General features: G+C 42.2%; 1 protein-coding gene across 1 annotated transcript in view; it reads right to left on the bottom strand.

Annotated features, from left to right (window-relative positions):
• The window catches only part of LOC126088454 (discoidin domain-containing receptor 2-like), a 764,950-nt gene that overhangs the window by 94,212 nt on the left and 648,481 nt on the right, over positions 1 to 22,257 (bottom strand). Inside the window, exon 8 of the mRNA XM_049906599.1 lies at positions 1,679 to 1,818. Coding sequence (XP_049762556.1) covers positions 1,679 to 1,818 — 140 coding nt within the window. The remainder of the gene's footprint in view (positions 1 to 1,678; positions 1,819 to 22,257) is intronic.

Here is a 22,257-nt window from a genome sequence, read left to right as displayed (position 1 = left end):
TTCTCACAGCACTACTTACGTAGTACCTCGTTTCTTAACTTTCAAACTTGCCGCGTATTATAATACGTTGACTGTAGCATTGTTCAGTAATTCAAATGTATCGATTTTTGATAACTAACGACTGCCTTAACCCTGAAGTCGTTCATGTCACCTAGTTTAAACTTGGAGAATGCATGTGAACATAACATGCAGAGTCACACAATTCTGATGTTCTGTTTCCTACTGCATGTAATCGTGAGATCTCGTGTCAGTCAGACATGCAAAATTACTGTCTAAATTAAGGCATTAATATTTAATATTTAGCGTAATGTGTAATGATATTTAACTTCTTTCGCTTGAAATGAAAAACAAATCTTAAAGCACTCAAATTTATAGTCTCTGTTCTTGTTAATTCTGTGATTTGTCTCCTGAACAAGCTTCAAAGCAGAAATATGTACCTGCAAAAATATTTTTCTCATTCGTTGTTTTTAACTGCATGTGCCATTAGCGTAGAAAGGGCTAGGGAGGTCTATAATTGGTGCATTATGCATAGAATACTTCTAAACAGGCTTACTAGCATATATTCCCCGATTCTTTCTTATATTTTTGCTTCACTGCCAGAGGTAAAACAGCAGGATTAGCACTCGGTTCTCGTCCGTTCGTACGTGCAGCCGCAGTTGGGCAGAAACATCACTGCCGTGCATCAGCGGCGTTGGCCATTCACTGAAGTTGACTCAATGAGTGTGACTGCAAAGGAATACCAGGAAGGAACTCAAAGATGTACAAGGTAACTTTGTATATAAAACTAGATAGTTTTATTATTTTACAATTGCTGGTTTACATGTGTTGGGGTGAAATTCTTTGTAATAACAGCAAAAGCAATAATTCTATCGGCCTCTTACACATGTTATGAACACCACATTTTTACAATTATACGGTTCTTTTCAAGTTTCTATGCGAAAACAAATTTGGTCTACTTTCGTAAATGGTTCTCCCTCGTCGCACAGATAGACAACAAAGAACGCGCAATGCATCATTTTGCCAAATATGGGGAGGATAGCTGGTGATGTACAACGGTTTTCTGCGCAGTCGTCACGGAATGTGATTTCTTTTTTTCCCTACGAAATCAGAGTAGTTTTTGAAACTTTTTGATCTAGCTCTTTACCTGACGGACATCTCAGGTTGCAGAAGCGGAGTGTATTTGGGGGGGGGACTGAGTTTAATACTGCACGATGGCAATGCCTCTTCATCTTGAAAAACGTCGTCGTAAGACCGTGAATTTGTTTGTCGTATATTCTGCCACGTACTCATCCACTGGTTTTTGAATTTGAATTTATCTTGCCTTTTCCTTTCATGCCTCTCATGAAAATATTAATAAATACAATGTATTGAGCATTACTTCAGTGTATCCGGGAATAAGTAATGGAAAAACTGAAACGAAATTAAAAGCTTCCACGTACGAATTCGCCTCCAAAACTCTCAGATTCCCGTTCTGAGCACTTTTCGTTTCACCAACCGCTGCCTGGAAACTAATGATAAACGGTCACTGCCTCGCCCGACACTGATCAGAAACACTCCCCCCCCCCCAAACCACTTCGCCACCGGCACTTCTGTCACACTTGTGTCCGGCCAAGTCTTGTATATACCGTAAATTTGTCGGAAATCGGTCGGCTTGTGTCTCGTCTCGCTTCCTCCTCACCTGCACGTCCTTGCTGAACTGGTTGTTGGCATGTAGGTGCACCGCCGAGAAGTTCCTCACGTAGTCGAACTCAAACAGCATCTCCACGGGACTGCCTTCCATGCCGGGCGTGTCGTTGCGCCAGCCCACCCACTCGTGTTCTGCAGCAGAAAAAATATACATTTTTGAAGCAGATGTAGGGTCACTCGGGGTTAAATGCCTTATTTCGATTTTAAGACGCATTTAGATAGAAATAGCACATAATATGTTTTTGGAAAACTATATCGTACATCAACGATTTCATCTATATCCGAAATGAAAGAAAATAATTATAGATACGCAGAAAATACACATAACAATAAAATCTGTGGTCTTAGTGTTTTACTCACGTCACATCCAATTTATAGGGCAAAGAGAGCAGAAGACATCCTGCTTGCGTAGAATTAAGTGCTAAGCACACTGAGCACAAATGATTTTTTTTTCTCGGACACAGTGCTCAGGGTACTATGTGTTGCATATTGCGAACAAAATCAACTGCAAATTCATTCGTTCAGAGCTGTCTTTATCTTGAAAATGCATAGGCGAAACAGTTATTTTCTGAAGTCGATGTAACGTATTTTTTTGAAAAGCTGACAATGTTTCATCCACCTGCCTCTTAATGCCACCCCAGTGCTCAGTCCTCTGATCAGGTTAGTGGACAGTACGACTCTTGTTGCAGTTTTCAGCATCCATAAACAGCTGCTGATGTTCGCCATTGAATGTTCCCTATGCTGTTTCAGAAATTAACGTTTCTTCGGTAAAATGTCCGTACCTTCCGCTGTGTTTGCGACTGTAGCTGATTTTCCTCTGGTTTCTTTCAAGACAGTAGCAAAAAGCTTTGTCGTTAACATGTGGTGTGAGCTGTTTAAGACTGATTGTCTGCACGCTTGCAAACAGAAGATGTCCAAAGGCCTGAAAAACTCCTAGTCCAAATGGTGGAATGAATGTATTGTATGAGAAGGGAGGCGTAAAGCCACAGTGTCACAGTGTCATTATCATTTTACAATGCAACAAACGGCACTGATTACGTATTTGTTTATATGTTCAGATGTGCTAACAAAACTAACGGGGTTCCATTTAAAAAAAAAAAAACGTAGGTTTGTGTTAAAAACATACTTCCGTGCATTTTTTATATGGTTTGTATTAACCAATTACACTAGCCCCTCTCCTCACGTTCGGTCTGTGGAATCGATTCGTCAGTATTTGATGTGCTTTACGAAATATATCCAGCGGTAATGTTAGGTGACTCACCATATCAGTTAAATCCGTTTATAAAAGAAATTTCATTTCATGTAATCTAACTAAAACATATGTAATGGAAGTACTGGTTGTCTCAGCTTACTCACCTAGAGAGAACACACTCTTTCCTTGAAATCCAGGGACGAAGCAGCTTGCCACTATGGTCGTTTGTACTGTCAGGTATCTTACAACGACTGGTAACGCCAAGGCCAAGTTCCTATTGTCATTTCTCATTATCCGAACAGCAGTTTACTCATATTCCTCCATTCCTCACCTGGCCCCGCGTTACTGTCTACGTCTCTCCATCCGGATGAGAGTTGTAAGTAATAAGTGCTAGAAACTGACCTACACAGCTCCCACCTGGATTTCATATATTATTGACGTGTTTTCGAAGAACGAAGATTTTCTATCTCTACCTCAAACTCCAATATTCACTAAAAGCCTTTTCCTGGCGGTACATCAGTGATTACAAAAACAGGTTTTGCCGGTAGACAGCTACAAATGCTATTTATTTTGCCTGGTATTCGACATAACGTAGGGAACGACTCATACCCACTGAGAGAGGATCGACCGGTCCAGGCTTGTCAACAGCGGATCGACGGGGGCGGACAGATAGACAAACAAAGAGGAAACAGATAACTGGAGGCGGTACTATAAACAAACAAGCCCAACGACTCATCTTGAAACAGCAAATATGAGACGCAGCGAAATCTGAGACCAAGAACCAAAGGTTTGTTACGACAACGATACGACAGCTAAACGAATACACAAGTGAGTGCGTTTTCGCTGCGTGGTGGGAATTACAGTGTGGCCACGCGCTGTAATTCGCCGGCGAGATGGGTTTGCTGCTGCGCATGACGACGGCGATGCTACACAGCTGTTGCGAAACTACCTGCTTCACCACTACAGAAACCATCATTGAGATGGTTTACCTCAAGGAAGACAAATTAAAAATAAAATCAATAAGGTCAACAGCAAACACTTTAATAACTGAAACAGAATCGCAAGCAGACAAAAATTAATAAAAAGCAGCATATGTTAAGCACGGTAGGTGTGAAGAACCCAAGAAGTTTGGATCCGTTTTGGCAGTGTACCGCCCAGGCGGCGAGACAGCGGTACTGGTTAAGGGCAGAAGGTGCTTCCGCCCCTTGGAACTTCCGCAGACTCAGATTATCGAGGCTGCCGGTGTAGAAATCACGATTGGTCAAAACCATTGGCAAATTATTTTGGCCAACCATCTCCCCACTTCACGTATCACTGCACAAGACCTTTAGGCACTGCTTAAGGTTGGCAATCGTGTATTGGTGGGAGGAGACCTAACTTCGAAACACAGAGCCTGAGGCTGCCGTGCCGAGAATGCAAGTGGCTGGACTCTGCGGGGGTTCATCGAGAGGCGGACCACCCTTAGTGTCATCGCCCCAGACGAGCCCTCGCATGTTCCTGGCAATGCGAACAGAAATTCTAATGTATTAGATATTTTTGTCGAGAGAAACTGGGATCTCGATGAGACTGCGACAGTGCGCTACGAGCTGGACTCCACAGTTCTGTCGTGCTGGATCTCGCCAATGTCGAAGACGATGCCGGGAGAATGGCAAACACACAAGTAATCACAATCTAGGATAGATATACCTACCTGGTGGGAGAGCACATGGAGGAAATGCCCCCGCTTCAGACGGAAGGGTATGTGGACGAAGCCTTTGATAAATTCACTGGCATACTCCACGCCTGTGCTCGTGCAACTAGCGTCAGGATAACCACTGATCCTGCCGCCAGGGAACTCTTGCCCCCTGAAACCTGAGACCTAACAGTCGCCAAACACAGGAGGCAACGCTGCCGTGATCCAGCCGATCGCCGCCTGCTGCAGGGACTAGAGGACCAGGTGAGACAAAGATTACAAGAACACAGGAGCCGCTGCCGGGAGGAGAAACTAACATCCGCCGAAGCAGACATATCCAGACGCAAAATCTGGAAAATAACCCTGCAGCGCAAAGATCCCACCAGAGAAAACAATCCACTCCACGGCGAGAAAGGTCCTGCATACGACGAGAAAAAAAAGGCGGAAATAATGGCAACATCATTGGAGTCACAATTCCGAACTCACGCTATCCACGATGATGTGAGCGATAGGCAGGAGAGAATAGTTACCGGACCATGACTCAGATAAGAAATACGCTCCCAATGACAGAATTCGTGCCCGTTAACGAGCTGACAATATGTGTACTCATCAAGCGACAGGGTAACCACAAAGCTCCTGGCCCCGACCACGTCCAAACTCCAGTTCTAAAACACCTTCCCCTCCCGCAATATCCTACCTAGCAAGCGTTAATAATGCCTGCTGGAAACTCACATGTTTCGACTCAGCGTGGAATACTGCAAAGATCATCACCCTTCCCAAACCCAATAAAAGCCGGCTCCTTTTCGAAAGCTACGTGACCATTTCTTTCCAAATTGGCCTGAGTAAAGTCCTGGAATTAATAATCCTTCCACCCCTCTATCAGATCCTGGCAGAAAACAATATCATTTTGTCCGAGCAGTTTGGATTCCGCGCTGTACATTCCACTATCCAACAATCCCTTCACTTTGTAGAACACATTTGTCTGGCCAGGGCAAGGAGAGTAGCAACAGGAGCAGTGTTCCTAGACAAAGGAAAAGCATTTTACCGCATCTGGCACGATGGCCTAATTTACAAACTAGATCAGATAGGGTGCCCATTTTACATAACCTGAATCTCTGACTCCTTCCTTAGAGGACGTCAGTTGTACGTAAGGAACGCAGACGAATCCAGCCAGACAGGACGGATTATGGCAGGAGTCCGCAAGGTTCGGTTTAAGGTCCCGTCCCCTAAACCATATATACGAAAGACATCCCTAGGCAGATTAGCGGACAGATTGCTCTCTATGCGGATGATACCGCTATGTACAGAAGCAGTCGCAGCCTCTTGCTTATACATCGCCACCTCCAGCATTATGTCGATGAAATTACGCAGAGGTGCAACAACTGGAAAATAAATATCAACCCTACAAAGTGCCAGGCGATCTATTCCACCCCTAAAATCAAACTTGCCGATCGTCAACTCACCATTGACGGCAGAGAGCTAACTTGGAGAAATTCTATCATTTACCTGGGGGTCGAAATAGATCGGCGCCTAATATGGAACAGGCACCTCACTACCGCAGCAAACAAGGGATGAGCCTTCTTATGTAGGCTATATCCACTGTTGAAAGGCGATGGTATAGCCATCCAGTGCAAAGTGTTGCTCTGGCGCCAGCTCTTACTTCTAGTCATTCTGTATGGCACGGAGGTATGGTCTATGGCGTCAGACATAACACTATCCCGACTGCAACGTCTCCAGAGTAAAGTTTTCCGTGTCATCTCAGGCACTGGCAGATACGTCTCCAACCCACACATTGGAGACTTTCTAGGCCAATCCACCATTTACACACTTATTGAAGAAAAATCCACAAAATTTTACGAAACAACACAAACTTCGCACCACTTTCTCATACAAAATTTAGGAAACGAACCACCATAAGCTTCCCACAAACACCCTAAATTAACCCTTACACGCCTCCTTAGATGCCAATAACACATACATAAATCGCCGAACTCAAGCTTCCACACAGGAAACACGCATACAACCCCAATCCCTCAACTTCCCGTAAACCACTAGCGCATTCGTAAGGCAGACGGGAACAGTCCAGTGGTATTTCGTACACAACCAGTGCACCCATAGTCTCGTCGTCCTCTGGCAGTGCACCATGGCTTAACATATTTAACAGACCAGGAATTCTTAGAAGAGCTATACGAAATACATCCGAGTGAACACATTACCAAAGAAAGATTCGATAATGAGATTAAAATAAAATTTGAAACAGGAACAAAGAACAAAAGGACAGTAAACAACATTTTAGAAGCGTCACAAAGAGTACGACTACTGTCACTTTAAAAAGAAAGAGTTTTTATTCAGTTTGGATCTTTGTGTATCAACGACTTTGTTGCTGTACAAAAATGTTTTAACAATTGGAGCTTCGGTCACCCATCGAAGCGCTGGGACAAAGACCCGATATGTGCAAAACTGTCTGAATGCAGGGAAGAGAATCCTCTAGGTTGTATAGGATACAAAGAAACCCACCCTCCTAACACACACACAGAATAGACGTAACTAATAACGCAAATAGGCAAAGGTATAAGTCGCCGTCTACTAGAATAAGAGGTCGGTGGTAAGTCGTTGCCTTGCGGCAACATATGGGGTTACTACAAGCCCCAAATGCAGATATAATACAGATATTAATACTAATGTAATGCCTCATTTCTTGGAGATAATAGAATATAGACACTTCAGCATTACATCTACATCTACATCTACATCCATACTCCGCAAGCCACCTGACGGTGTGTGGCGGAGGGTACCTTGAGTACCTCTATCGGTTCTCCCTTCTATTCCAGTCTCGTATTGTTCGTGGAAAGAAGAATTGTCGGTATTCCTCTGTGTGGGCTCTAATCTCTCTGATTTTATCCTCATGGTCTCTTCGCGAGATATACGTAGGAGGGAGCAATATACTGCTTGACTCTTCGGTGAAGGTATGTTCTCGAAACTTTGACAAAAGCCCGTACCGAGCTACTGAGCGTCTCTCCTGCAGAGTCTTCCACTGGAGTTTATCTATCATCTCCGTAACGCTTTCGCGATTACTAAATGATCCTGTAACGAAGCGCGCTGCTCTCCGTTGGATCTTCTCTATATCTTCTATCAACCCTATCTGGTACGGGTCCCACACTGCTGAGCAGTATTCAAGCAGTGGGCGAACAAGCGTACTGTAACCTACTTCCTTTGTTTTCGGATTGCATTTCCTTAGGATTCTTCCAATGAATCTCAGTCTGACATCTGCTTTACCGACGATCAACATTATATGATCATTCCATTTTAAATCACTCCTAATGCGTACTCCCAGATAATTTATGGTATTAACTGCTTCCAGTTGCTGACCTGCTATTTTGTAGCTAAATGATAAAGGATCTATCTTTCTGTGTATTCGCAGCACATTACACTTGTCTACATTGAGATGATGATGATGTTTGGTTTGTGGGGCGCTCAACTGCGTGGTTATCAGCGCCCGTACAATTATCCAATCTTTGCTCAGTCCAATGTCGCCACTTTCCTGGATGATGATGAAATGATGAGGACAACACAAACACCCAGTCATCTCGAGGCAGGTGAAAATCCCTGACCCCGCCGGGAATCGAACCCGAGACCCCGTGCTCAGGAAGCGAGAGCGCTACCGCGAGACCACGAGCGGCGGACAATTGTCTACATTGAGATTCAATTGCCATTCCCTGCACCATGCGTCAATTCACTGCAGATCCTCCTGCATTTCAGTACAATTTTCCATTGTTACAACCTCTCGATAAACCACAGCATCATCTGAAAGAAGCCTCAGTGAACATCCGATGTCATCCACCAGGTCATTTATGTATATTGTGAATAGCAACGGTCCTACGACACTCCCCTGTGGCACACCTGAAATCACTCTTACTTCGGAAGACTTCTCTCCATTGAGAATGACATGCTGCGTCCTGTTATCTAGGAACTCCTCAATCCAATCACACAATTGGTCTGATAGTCCATATGCTCTTACTTTGTTCATTAAACGACTGTGGGGAACTGTATCGAACGCCTTGCGGAAGTCAAGAAACACGGCATCTACCTGGGAACCCGTGTCCATGGCCCTCTGAGTCTCATGGACGAATAGCGCGAGCTGGGTTTCACATGACCGTCTTTTTCGAAACCCATGCTGATTCCTACAGAGTAGATTTCTAGTCTCCAGAAAAGTCATTATACTCGAACACAATACGTGTTCCAAAATTCTACAACTGATCGACGTTAGAGATATAGGTCTATAGTTCTGCACATCTGTTCGATGTCCCTTCTTGAAAACGGGGATGACCTGTGCCTTTTTCCAATCCTTGGGAACGCTACGCTCTTCTAGAGACCTACGGTACACCGCTGCAAGAAGGGGGGCAAGTTCATTCGCGTACTCTGTGTAAAATTGAACTGGTATCCCATCAGGTCCAGAGGCCTTTCCTCTTTTGAGCGATTTTAATTGTTTCTCTATCCCTCTGTCGTCTATTTCGATATCTACCATTTTGTCATCTGTGCGACAATCTAGAGAAGGAACTACAGTGCAATCTTCCTCTGTGAAACAACTTTCGAAAAAGACATTTAGTATTTCGGCCTTTAGTCATCCTCTGTTTCAGTACCATTTTGGTCACAGAGTGTCTGGACATTTTGTTTTGAACCACCTACCGCTTTGACATAAGACCAAAATTTCTTAGGATATTCTGCCAAGTCAGTACATAGTACTTTACTTTCGAATTCATTGAACGCCTCTCGCATAGCCCTCCTCACACTACATTTCGCTTCGCGTAATAATAATATTACCGGCTATATAGACTATATGTGCAGGGAGCAATTGAATACGAAGTGGACCAGTACCTAAAACACCACATGTTTGATTGGGCCATCTTCAAGGCTGGCCTCCTTTTACGAGGTGACAAACTGGTATACAAAATACAACGACACAGTATAGAGAAATGTAACGACATTCTTGAACATTCTGAGGAAGAAGAAGTCACAGAGCTATACAGAAATGCAACACCGCAGCCAAACACTAACAAAGACAATTGCACGCTACCTGCACAACAAGTAGAATAAGGTAGATCAAAATGTAGACTCTACATTACCTATATTATCAGTTCCTTTTGTCTACGAAAAAGTAGCACATACAGTCACTATGAAAATCAAAATAGTAGAGTAGCTGAATAGATAGACACGTTCTGCACCAGCACAACACCAGGCACAACCACCCAAGAAACGAATATACAACAGTCAGCTTCCATGAACAACAGGTTCCCAGTTGAGATCAAAAACAACAAGTCTAGCAAGGAAAATGCTCAGCGGAAACACATCAAACTCCACACTACCAGAAAAAATAAAGCAGGGAAAAACATGCTACACTACTAGACGGACAGTCAAGAACATAAACCAGATGCAACTGAGGATTCCCAAGCGAAATACCATGAATCACGTAAAATATGAAAACTTAGAAGCTAGCCGGCGACTTAGCAGACTAGAAATGAAGCATATATTTTAAACAGCTCAGGGATAAAATCTGCTTCCCAACTAAAGAGGAAACTGGCAGGATGATCTTAATGGTTGGGGACAGAAACAACCGATGTCGACAGAACTGGCAAGATTTAGGAAGGAATCACGGGTCAAAAGAAAGTACTACTAATATGCAAAGACAGTTCCTGAAAGACAGTTTAGACTCGACCTGTATGGGACGCTAAACAGAAATACCAAAAACAGCTGAAGATAACAAGGCAAGACTACTGGACTAATTTCGTAAAAAAATATTTACAGAACGGCACCTGGGGACAACCATTCCAGACAGAAACAGAATGAGTTAAGAAACCTACAGTTCTATCGACACTAAAACAAGCTGCCGACAATGACCAAAGGGGAGAAGCATACCAGAATATCTCCTGAACAGGCTCCTCCCAGATGACGACCCCATACAAGACGAGCGACACCACACTAACCTAAGAGACAGGATGAGGCACACACACGTCAGTGACAGCGTAGCGATATCACTCACGCAACAAGAGGTCGCAACGGCAATCATCAGGCTTAAAACCCAAAAAGAACCCGGCGCAGATAAAATATGTTCAGAAAAAAACAAACAGTAATACAAATCACACTTTCCTTACCAAAATGTTCAACGAGGCACTACTAACATGCAAAATTCCAAGACTCTGGAAAACCGCTAATGCAGTAATAATCAGGAAATCAAAAGACAAATAGTCAGTAGAACCACAAATTTTCCGACCGACTTGCCTCTTGAACTCTCTCGCCAAGGTACAGGTGTGACCGCCTTTAATCGCACAGCCGCCTCTTCAGCCTAACATCCGATCAGCCTTCAACCAAGCACTAACAGTAACAAACAGCAGCAGCCGTCAAGTACGTGGCCGTCATACTAATCGACATAGCTGAGCATTTGACAATCTGCGCTGGCCGTCCCTCTTCGCCATTGTAAGTGACATGCAGCTATCAGCTTCCTTCTACAATGGCCTCCTCGAATACGGTTCTTAAGAGAATAAGAATGAGCTGTCTACAGGGCTCGATCTGCGAATCAATGTAATGGGATATCGTAATCGAGCCCTTGCTGAACATCCTGGACGGTGACGACCAGGTAAGAGGTGTGCTTGCGTAAGCAGATGACCTGCACGTAGTGGTGTCAGCCAACTCTAGAGCAGCACTGGAATCAAAAGGCACGCAACTGCTTCAGAAAATGAACAATTGATGCAAAGAAAATAAACTAAAAATAGCTCTCAACAAAACTGCATATTTACTGCTCAGAGGGACACTACAGAAGAAATCAGTTCAAAAATTAAACAGTATTAGCATGCAGAAGAAGCAGACCACACGATATTTAGCACCACATCTTGACGAAAAACAAACTTTCAGCGGAGATATCAAACTGACAACTGGCAACTGACAAAGCCTCCAAAATTATGCACAAACGAGCAATACAACACAATGCAGTACAAACTATCTATTAAGACCATAAGGACCGACAACATTGCGATAATTGAATACATAATATGCTTCGCCGCAAGTGCTTGGGCTCACAGATTGAACATACAGACTAACAAGACAACAGCAAGACGAGGTCAACATAGAGTACCCCTGGGAATGAGCGGAGCCTACAACACCAAGTCACTAGAAGCACTTTGCATTCTGGTGGGGACTTCCTCCATAGACATAACAGCACGTGATCGATCTGCACTTTACTGGATTACGAGCGGCAGGCTCGATAAGGCCACTGAGATTACAGAACCTACATTATAAACAAAACACATATGAAACAATGGGCCATTCAAACATGGTAGAGGAAGTGGAGGCACCCGATAAGGGTCACCGAATACACTCTTTCTTCCTAGACGTGCGGGAAATACTGCTACTAAAACATGACGACCTAAGCCGGTGGATGGTCCATTTCCACGGGCCGTACCTGGTACATTTAAACCACCTGGGACTAACTAACAATGAATTATGCATCTACGTAGATACTGGAACACGACAACGTGTCATACTACAATGCACAGCGCTAGCACGTGTAATACCGATCCAGAATGACAATAACAATGCCAGAATAATACGCAATCGCAAAGAGTGGAACACAATCAATAGCGCAGCCGATATTGTGTCGAACACACTCCACGAAGAATACAAGGGCCAAACCCTATGGAAGGAGACGTAGACAAGAACAAACAACACAACAAATCACATGGGAGGACACAAAATACGACCACAGACACCGAAACCGGGATAGGAACCAACAGACAAAGTGGACATGAATCAGAAGGGATCAACACGTAAGGGACCCAAACCAACACATGACACTGCATGCCATAACACAGCCATAAACAATACAACACGCAATAATAATCACAAAAAAATAAAGCACCGACAGAAGCAGTGACTGTAATAATAAGGTAAAGTCGCTTGGGAGAGAAGGCTCATAGGACTTTTTTTCCGATGCTCCTACTCCCCAACGACACTCTGTATACTGAAACTTCCTGGCAGATTAAAACTGTGTGAAGGACCGACACCCGAACTCGGGACCTTTGCCTTTCACGGGCAAGTGCTCTACCATCTGAGCTACCCAAGCACGACTCACGATCCGTCCTCACAGCTTTAATTCCCCCAATACCTCGTCTCCTTGGGTAGCTCAGATGGTAGAGCACTTGCCCGTGAAAGGCAAAGGTCCCGAGTTCCAGTCTCGGTCCGGCAAACACTTTTAATCTTCCAGGAAGTTCCATATCAGCGCACACTCCGCTGCAGAGTGATAATTTCTTTCTCGAAACTCTGTATATTGTTTATAGTATACTGTATAAAAGCAGTAATCTATTATGCGTCTTATTATTCGTAGGCAGAAATATATTCCCTTCTTTATGTAAAGCTACAATAAATTTCTTTTATATATCTAATGTATTTCCTGTATAAATCATGTACAAAACTAACAATATGATGTATTATGTTATTTAAGGAATACTGCACCGAAGTACCAATGAACCATTCTATTTCTACTAATAAACTTACCGCCATAAGTTTATTCTTCATGTAAAGCTAAAACTCATGTATTCCATGTGTCAAATGCTCAGTCAGTATGTAATCCGTATGACACCAGGTGTGTGTGTCTAGGGAATGACACAGAATATACCACAACTACCAACAGTAAGACAATCAAACAACTACTGAATACAATGTAGTATCCTGACATGCAACACTCCAAGTAATATATCAATACACACAAACATAACAAACCTACCTAAACACGCAGCATTTCAAATGAGAACAAATCGAGGTTCTACCGAGAACGTATCACCTGAAGTAGGTGGGAATAGGCTACTATCAACCAACAAGCTACTTAGACTGTATTACATATCCAAATGCACTCTATCGCTTCCCTCTACATATTACAATTTATTTTTGCCATACTTACTGTACTACATTTTTATTTATTCGGTTTCTGTCTTCTCCTGTCCAACTGATCCTCCCCTTTTAAGACCACTTGCTCCTACCTCATCTTCTCACCCCTTCTATCTCTTCCTCCGCCCCCCTCTCTCTCTCTCTCTTTCTCTCTCTCTGTCCATTCTGTCCATCTCCTCTTCCATTTCTCTGTCCATTTCCTCCTCCTCATCTCTCTGTCCATCTCCTCCTGTTCCCTTTTCTGTCCATTTCTCCCTCTATTTGTCACTCTCGTCCTCCCCATATCATTGTCCATGTCCTCTCTTTCTGTCCTGCCTCTTCCTCCTCCTTCTCTCTCCATGTTATAAACCCCAACAAAATAGGAAATTGATAGTTTTTAGCCACACAGTATATATTTCAGGAAGTAATAGTAGGTGTTTCTGAAAACGATTCATGGGAGTAGGAACAGTTTTTAGCCCACACACATTCCCAAATTCGCCCTTGTCACATATATGTCATATGTATTTAATATATTTCACACACATTTCTATACTTGTTTCAACTGTGTCTCTAGCGAATTTCCCCCTGCACTTGCGTTTACAAGCAGCTCGACTTGTAAGTTCATCTTTCTGCAGATGGTTGCGGGACATCTGCTGTCCACTATGAAATGTCGAATCAGGGCATCTTCCACCGTCTAAACTTTCAGTTGTTATCTTATTTGAGTAACCAGTTTCAGCGCTACCTCAATCGATCTTCAGCCACCTGACCGAAAACTAGTAAGAATCCCACATCTGGTCCGGTCAAAATAAAGGCCAGCTTCCAATGACTGGTACCTGCAGATTTTTGACACAGTGATCTCTTCGATTATCTCTTGGTGAGAGTCGTTTGCTTCAATACGGCTTAATGCAGTGCTGAAACTGGTTACTCAAATAAAATAACAACTGGAAATTTAGACGGCTGCACGTGGTTTGATTCGACATTTCAATGCTTATGATATCATATATCGTGAACTATATGTCGTACATACATATAATTTTGTAGTTACATCGAGCAGCAAATGTCGGTACTATATGCGAAGTGTGTTGCGAATAGAATTGGGAGTAAAGTAGTAATAAATTTAAACGTCTTGCACGATACGGCATGTTTTCACGCATCTCACTGTTTATGACGTCGTATCTGGTGAAGTATGTGCAGTACAATGATAAATTACAGCGTTGGACTAATGAGTGTGAGTGAGTTACAGTCACGGGAACTTGTAAAAGTTTGAGGTAACTTGAAGCCTGCCAAAATTTTTGGGATATTTTTAAAGGTGCTGAGGAAGTTAGAATAAGGCAGCTGGTACCCCACATTTCAGTCAGAACCTTTTGAATAAATAGGAACATATTGAAATTTTTTGCGCTCTGATAGGAACGTTTTTATTCTGGTGTTTATATGTTTCATATCTTCTCCTGAACTGCTAAACAGATTTGAACCAAACTGGGTATATGTATCACTTACACTCTGGAAAGAAGATTCGCTGTGGGGGGTAAGATCCACTTGCCTATCAAAAGGGGTGAAAAACAACTGTTGCCCACTATGTGCGAATACCCAGAACGTATCCATACAGTATTTGAGAATGAGAGCACTTAGTGACTTACAGCAAATATTAAACATAATTTCTCGTTGACAACTCCCAGAAATTGATGAAAGGAAAAAAGTTTATCATTTACTCCATTTCATTGTGCTTGCAGAAAAGCAGGAACTTCATTTCAATGAATTAATTCTGTACAACTGAATGTATTCGTGGCACATTGTACACGTAAAATACGCACGTCAAATCCGGTATGAGGCGAAACGTAGTTTATAAGGTGACTAGAAGAAGGGATTATTTGGTAGGACATGTTCTGAGGCATCAAGGGATCACCAATTTAGTACTTGAGGGCAGTGTGGAGAGTAAAAATCGTAGAGGGAGAACAAGAGATGAATACACTAACCCGATTCAGAGGGAAGTAGGTTGCAGTAGGTACTGAGAGATGAAGAAGTTTGCACAAGATAAAGTAGCACGGAGAGCTCCATCAAACCAGTCTCTGGACTGAAGACCACAACAACAACAATAACAACAAGGTGACAAAGCTGTAAAGTGCCTCCGTTATCATTTGGGACCCTATGTTGTAGTACTGAAGCAAAAGCATTTAGCCCAACTCATTATCTCTTTGTGTGTCCGTCATTGCTTCTTGTGTCAAAGCGACAGACCCGTTCGTGCTGTCTTACCACCCAGTCTCCTCTTGCTATCACTGCTTCCCTCTTGATCTCTCTTACTGCTACTACCTCCCACTGCTGGTGTCTCTTGTCACTGCCACTAACTCTATCTTTCTCTGTCATTATCATGTAATCTGTCTCTCATTGTCACTGGCTCTCAAGCACTTCCACTTCCACTTTCTGTTTCTCGTTATTCCTCCTGCCCCCCTCCACCCGGCACTGCTCCTTCACTTTTTTCCTAGTACTGTTCTGTCACTGTCAACTATATTATTCTTTTTCTCTCTATGCAAGCGTCACCTTCTCTCTTTCTATAAAACAACCACTATCTTCCAATATCTATTAACTTACCGTCTCTTTCCCACTGATAATGTCTTCGTCGGTATCAGCATATCCCACACCAAAATTTTTGGGAAAATTTTTAAAGGTGTTAAGGAAGGTAAAATGAGCAGCTTGTACCCCACTTTTCAGTCAGAGCCTTTTAAACAAACTGGAGCATATCTGCACTTTTACCCCTGTGTCACTTCTTTCCCTGTTGCAGCAAGGCATGTAACTCATATGGAAATAAATGAGTTGATCAGTAAAACTGATACAGTTTGCTTTTTTTTTAGACCTCAGACCTGACTTTACAAGCAAAAAAATTTTCTTTTGCTTCAGTACTACAACATAGGGTCCCAAATGATAACGGAGGCACTTTACAGCTTTGTCACCTTGTTGTTATTGTTGTTGTTGTGGTCTTCAGTCCAGAGACTGGTTTGATGGAGCTCTGTGTGCTACTTTATCTTGTGCAAGCTTCTTCATCTCTCAGTACCTACTGCAACCTACTTCCCTCTGAATCGGGTTAGTGTATTCATCTCTTGTTCTCCCTCTACGATTTTTACTCTCCACGCTGCCCTCAAGTACAAAATTGGTGATCCCTTGATGCCTCAGAACATGTCCTACCAAATAATCCCTTCTTCTAGTCACCTTATAAACTACGTTTCGCCTCATACCGGATTTTACGTGCGTATTTTACGTGTACAAGTAAAGTAACTCTGAACCTGTGTTTTCGGAAATTGATTAAGATTTGAAGAAAATTTTCAAAGATGTTCGAGATCAGGATCTCAGGAATACATCGCCAAAATTACAGCCATTTGCTGTATGGGGCAGTCAGAATTCTCGGCTGGGTTCTGATCCGCTTGTGACGGCGAAAATATAATGACAAAAACCCTTTGTAGGGTTTTACGAGGAACCACCCATGAACTAATGGTGCCTCCATAAGTCCCATAAAACCCACCATAGACTATATACTGCAAAAAGAATCAAACGATTTCCTCCATTTGCCTAAGCAGGTGGAAGTGTGTAATATTCATACTTTCACCATGTACTGTAGGATAGTGACACTAAGACGATCCTTCTGTTGGGTATACGAATGGTCCTATACCTAAGAGCTAGCCAAAAAACTTGACCTTGCCTTTTATCACCCATAGAACCTGATGTAAATGCAGCAGACAAAAAGGAATACAAACGTCTCAAAAATGAGATCGACAGGAAGTGCAAAATGGCTAAGCAGGCATGGCTAGAGGACAAATGTAAGGACGTAGAGGCTTATCTCACTAGGGGTAAGATAAATACTGTCTACAGGAAAATTAAAGAGACCTTTGGAGAAAAGAGAACAACTTGTATGAATATCAAGAGCTCAGTTGGAAACCTAGTTCTAAGCAAAGAAAGGAAAGCAGAAAGGTTGAAGGAGTATATAGAGGGTCTATACAAGGGCGAGGTACTTGAGGGCAATATTATGGAAATGGAAGAGGATGTAGATGAAGATAAAATGGGAGATACGATACTGCGTGAAGAGTTTGACAGAGCACTGAAAGACCTTAGTCGAAACAAGTCCCCGGGAGTAGACAATATTCCATTAGAACTACTGACAGCCTTGGGAGAGCCAGACCTAACAAAACTCTACCATCTTCTAAGCAAAATGTATAAGACAGGCGAAATACCCTCAGACTTCAAGAAGAAAATAATAATACCAATCCCAAGGAAAGCAGGTGTTGACAGATGTGAAAATTACTGAAGTATCAGTTTAATAAGTCACAGCTGCAAAATACTAATGCGAATTCCTTACAGACGAATGGAAAAACTGGTAGAAGCCGACCTCGGGGAAGATGAGTTTGGGTTCCGTAGAAATGTTGGAACACGTGAGGCAATACTGACCCTAAGACATCTTAGAAGATAGATTAAGAAAAGGCAAACCTACGTTTCTAGCATTTGTAGACTTAGAGAAAGTTTTTCACAATGTTGCCTGGAATACTCTCTTCAGATTCTGAATGTGGCAGGGGTCAAATACAGGGAGCGAAGGCTATTTACAATTTGTACAGAAACAAGATGGCAGTTATAAGAGTCGAGGGACACGAAAGGGAAGCAGTGGTTTGGAATGGAGTGAGACAGGGTTGTAGTCTCTCCACGATGTTATTCAATCTGTATATTGAGCAAGCAGTAAAGGAAACAAAAGAAAAATTCGGAGTAGGTATTAAAATCCATGGAGAAGAAATATAAACTTTAAGGTTTGCCGATGACATTGTAATTATGTCAGAGACAGCAAAGGACTTGGAAGAGCAGTTGAACGGAATGGACAGTGTCTTGAAACTAGGATCAAAGATGAATATCAACAAAAGCAAAACGAAGATAATGGAATGTAGTCAACTCGGGTGATGCTGAGGAAATTAGATTAGGGAATGAGACATTTAAAGTAGTAATGGAGTTTTGCTATTTGGGGAGCAAAATAACTCATGATGGTCGAAGTAGAGAGGATACAAAATGTAGACTGACAATGGTAAGGAAAGTGTTTCTGAAGAAGAGAAATTTGTTAACATCGAGTATAGATTTAAGTGTTAGGAAGACATTTCTGAGAGTATTTGTATGGAGTGTAGCCATGTATGGAAGTGAAACATGGACGATAAATATTTCGGACAAGAAGAGAATATAAGCTTTCGAAATGTGGTGGTACAGAAGATTGCTGAAGATTAGATAGGTAGATCACATAACTAATGAGGAGGTATTGAATAGAACTGGGAAGAAGAGGAGTCTGTGGCACAACTTGACTAGAAGAAGGGATCGGTTGGTAGGACATGTTCTGAGGCATCAAGGTATCACCAATTTAGTATTGGAGGGCAGCGTGGAGGGTAAAAGTCGTAGAGGGAGACCAAGAGATGAATACACTAAGCAGATTCAGAAGTATGTAGGCTGCAGTACGTACTGGGAGATGAAGCAGCTTGCACAGGATAGAGTAGCATGGAGACCTGCATCAAACCATTCTCAGGACTGAAGACCACAGTAGCAGCAGAACCTGATGTACGAAGACCGGAAAACCTTATGTAATGCGCGGCGCTTTGCAACATATCATTTACCGATACACACCTGTACGTATATATATATATATATATATATATATATATATATATATATATATATATATATATATATGCATGAATGGATTCAGTATCAGAATACTTCTTTCGTATTCCTCCATGGCAAATAGTAGATGAAAATAGTACGGGTACATAGTAGTAAATAATAGTTCTCTGCCAGAACTCGAAATTTTGGCTTTGGCCAGAATTAGTGCGGTATTGGAAATTTTACGCCCTCGGCAACTAATGACTTACAGTTAATTCAAATTTATTGTTTGGTGTCGGGCTATTACAGCATAGGGAATGACAAAGTTTTATTAAGGGGCCTTAGCTGCATTTATACAATACGCATCTGAGTACATGATTGACGATACCTCACTCGCAAACAGTTCGGTATAGCATATAAAGTCAAAAATATAACAACGAAAATAAATTATGTGTGAAACAGTTCGCGTGGAAACCCACTGTACGGAGGTCAGTTTCTCCCGGATATTGGTTGTTCAGATTTGACTGATTCAGGCTTGCACCTCCACTCAAACTGGGTCCTTCCTTTGTTTCCGTGTTTCACATCGTATTCAATGTAAAACATTAACGAGTACGTTGAATGACTCCATCCAGAATGAAAAAACACAAATATGCGTATTACGTTACTCGTACCAATTTTAATACCCGTTGACTCTATTACGAGGAAGAGTGTCACAGCTTCACCAAAACATTAATAGTAACTCAATTTTATGCCATAATTTTTTATGTAATCTTATACCTGACAGCGACGCGTAAAAGGAAAATGCAATAGCGCCATATAAACAGTTACAGCTGTAAGTTGGAAATTCTGTCACGTAAATAATAGTGGATACGTAGTGTATGATGTCTTATTGACTTTACATGCCATGTGAATCCACTTGAAAATGAAAGTAAACGTTGAAACCGGTCCTGAAAGGAATGAATACATTTAATGCAGAAGGGATGGTTTTAGAGAGTTTGCTACTGAACCCTTGGCAGGGGTAGCGTCTTTGTCTACTACCCAAAACGTCCTGGGCCCCGGTTCGAAAATCGTCGCTCATCAAATTTTGAATAAAAATCATTAACAATGGCAGCCGAAGACATCCGGCATAAGAATTCACCGTCGTTCTCCCAACGGCCTTGTCAAAGAGAACGAGGAGCAGATAAAAGTTCAGAGCACTCTCTTGCCCTTGGGATGGGAACCGGGCCCTATAGGGCGGAAGAGTCAGCAATGATCAACGGTATGAAAACGCAAAAGGCGAAGGAAAACACTGCGTTAAAGATACATAACGTTATGCATCCACTGGACATGTGGCCTGTAACTGACAAAATGGCATAATGATATTTCCATTGGCAAAAGATTCCGTACTACGCCCCATTCGGATCTCCGAGACGGGACAGCCTACGAAGATGTAACCATGAGAAAAAGACTGGATAACTAACGAAAGGGTGAGGTTCTGCGAAATGGGGAGTGGAACATGAACGTTTGAAAGTGATAGGAAAGCTAGATTATCTGAAAAGGAAAATTCAAAGGATCTATCTGGATACAGTGGCGGTCAGTGAAGCGAGGGATGAAGACAAGAGTATCTGATGAGACCAGTTCAGGGTAATAGCAACGGCAACAGAAGCTGGTATGACGGGAATAAAGTTAGTTCATGATTAGTAACTAGGGCAAAGTGTGAGTTACCGTGAACAGTTGAATGATACGGTTGTTCTTATCAGAATCTACTGCAAATCAACACCGGCAAGAATATTTCAGGCATATATGCCGACATCGCAAGCGGAAGATGAAGGTATGGAGAAAATGTGTTAGGATACTGAACAGGTAATTCAGTACGTAAAGGGAAATGAAAATATAATAATCATGCGTTGTCGGAATGCGGCTGTAGGGGAAGGAGTAGAATAAAGGCTTGGTAGTACAAATGAGAGAACATACAGAGTAGTTGAGTTTTGCAATGAATTTCACCTAGTAATAGTGAATATTCTGTTCAAGAATCACAAGAGGAGAAAGTATACTTGAAAAATCCCGGATGAAACGGGAAGATCCTCTTCAAATTGCATCATGATCAGGCAGAGATTCCGATGCCGCATATACGATTGTATGTATACCCATTAGTAGATATAGACTCAGATCTCAATTTAGTGGTGATGAAAAGGTGGCTGAACTAAAGGAAACATCTCAGGGAGAAGCAATGCGCTAAGAAGTGCGATACGGAAGTACTAATGAGTGTAGAGATACGTTTAAACTTTCTTAGGCTATAGATACTGCAATAATAAATAGCTCAGTAGACAGTTGGTTGAAGAGGGATAGAGATCTCTAAGCAGAGGAATCAAGAAGTTGGAAAGGAAAACTTAAGTGAAAGTAAGACAACTGTCAAGAAACGATGGATGACCAAAGAAATACTTCAGTTGATCGACGATAGTAGGAAGTACTAAAATGTTCAGCGAAATTCAGAAATACAAGTTCCTTAGCAACGAAATAAATAGTAATTGCAGGAGACTGATGGCCTCTGATGTTAGGTCCCATAGTGCTCAGAGCCATTTAAGGCGAAATGTTTGCATTACAAATGTGAAGAACTCTAAAAAGAAATTACTGTCGGAAGGACGACTAAGCATACAGATAAGTCAAAAATACCTTCTGTGAAATTAAAAGCAAGGATGTTAACATTAAGAGTGAAATGGGAATTCCCTTGTTAAATACAGACTGGAGATCGGATAGGCGGAAAGACTACACTGAACTCCTCTATTCCTCTATGAGGGGAGGACTTGTCTTAGGGCGTGATGGAAGAAGAAACAGGAGTCTACAGCGAAGAGACAGGAGATTCAGTATTAGAACCAGAATTTCAGAGAGCTTTGAACAACTTAAATGTAAAGGAGACAGAAGCGGAGGACAACATGCCATCGGAATTTCTAAGATAATTCGAGTAATAGGCAACAAAACGACTATCCATGTTGGTGTGTAGACTGTATGCGAGTGGCGATGTACCATCTGTCTTTCGGAAAAATATCATCCACACTATTCCAAAGACAATAAGAGCTGACAAGTACGAGAATTATCGCACAATCAGCTTAACAGTTCATTCGTCCAGTGTGCTGACAAGAATAATATACAGAGGACTGGAGAAGAAAATTTAGGATCTGTTAGATGACGATTAGTTTGGCTTTAG

This window comes from Schistocerca cancellata, chromosome 1, assembly GCF_023864275.1.
Source record: "Schistocerca cancellata isolate TAMUIC-IGC-003103 chromosome 1, iqSchCanc2.1, whole genome shotgun sequence".
In the NCBI taxonomy this organism is placed as follows: domain Eukaryota; kingdom Metazoa; phylum Arthropoda; class Insecta; order Orthoptera; family Acrididae; genus Schistocerca; species Schistocerca cancellata.
Note: the sequence above shows the minus strand (reverse complement) of the source record. Positions and strands in the feature narration are given on the sequence as shown.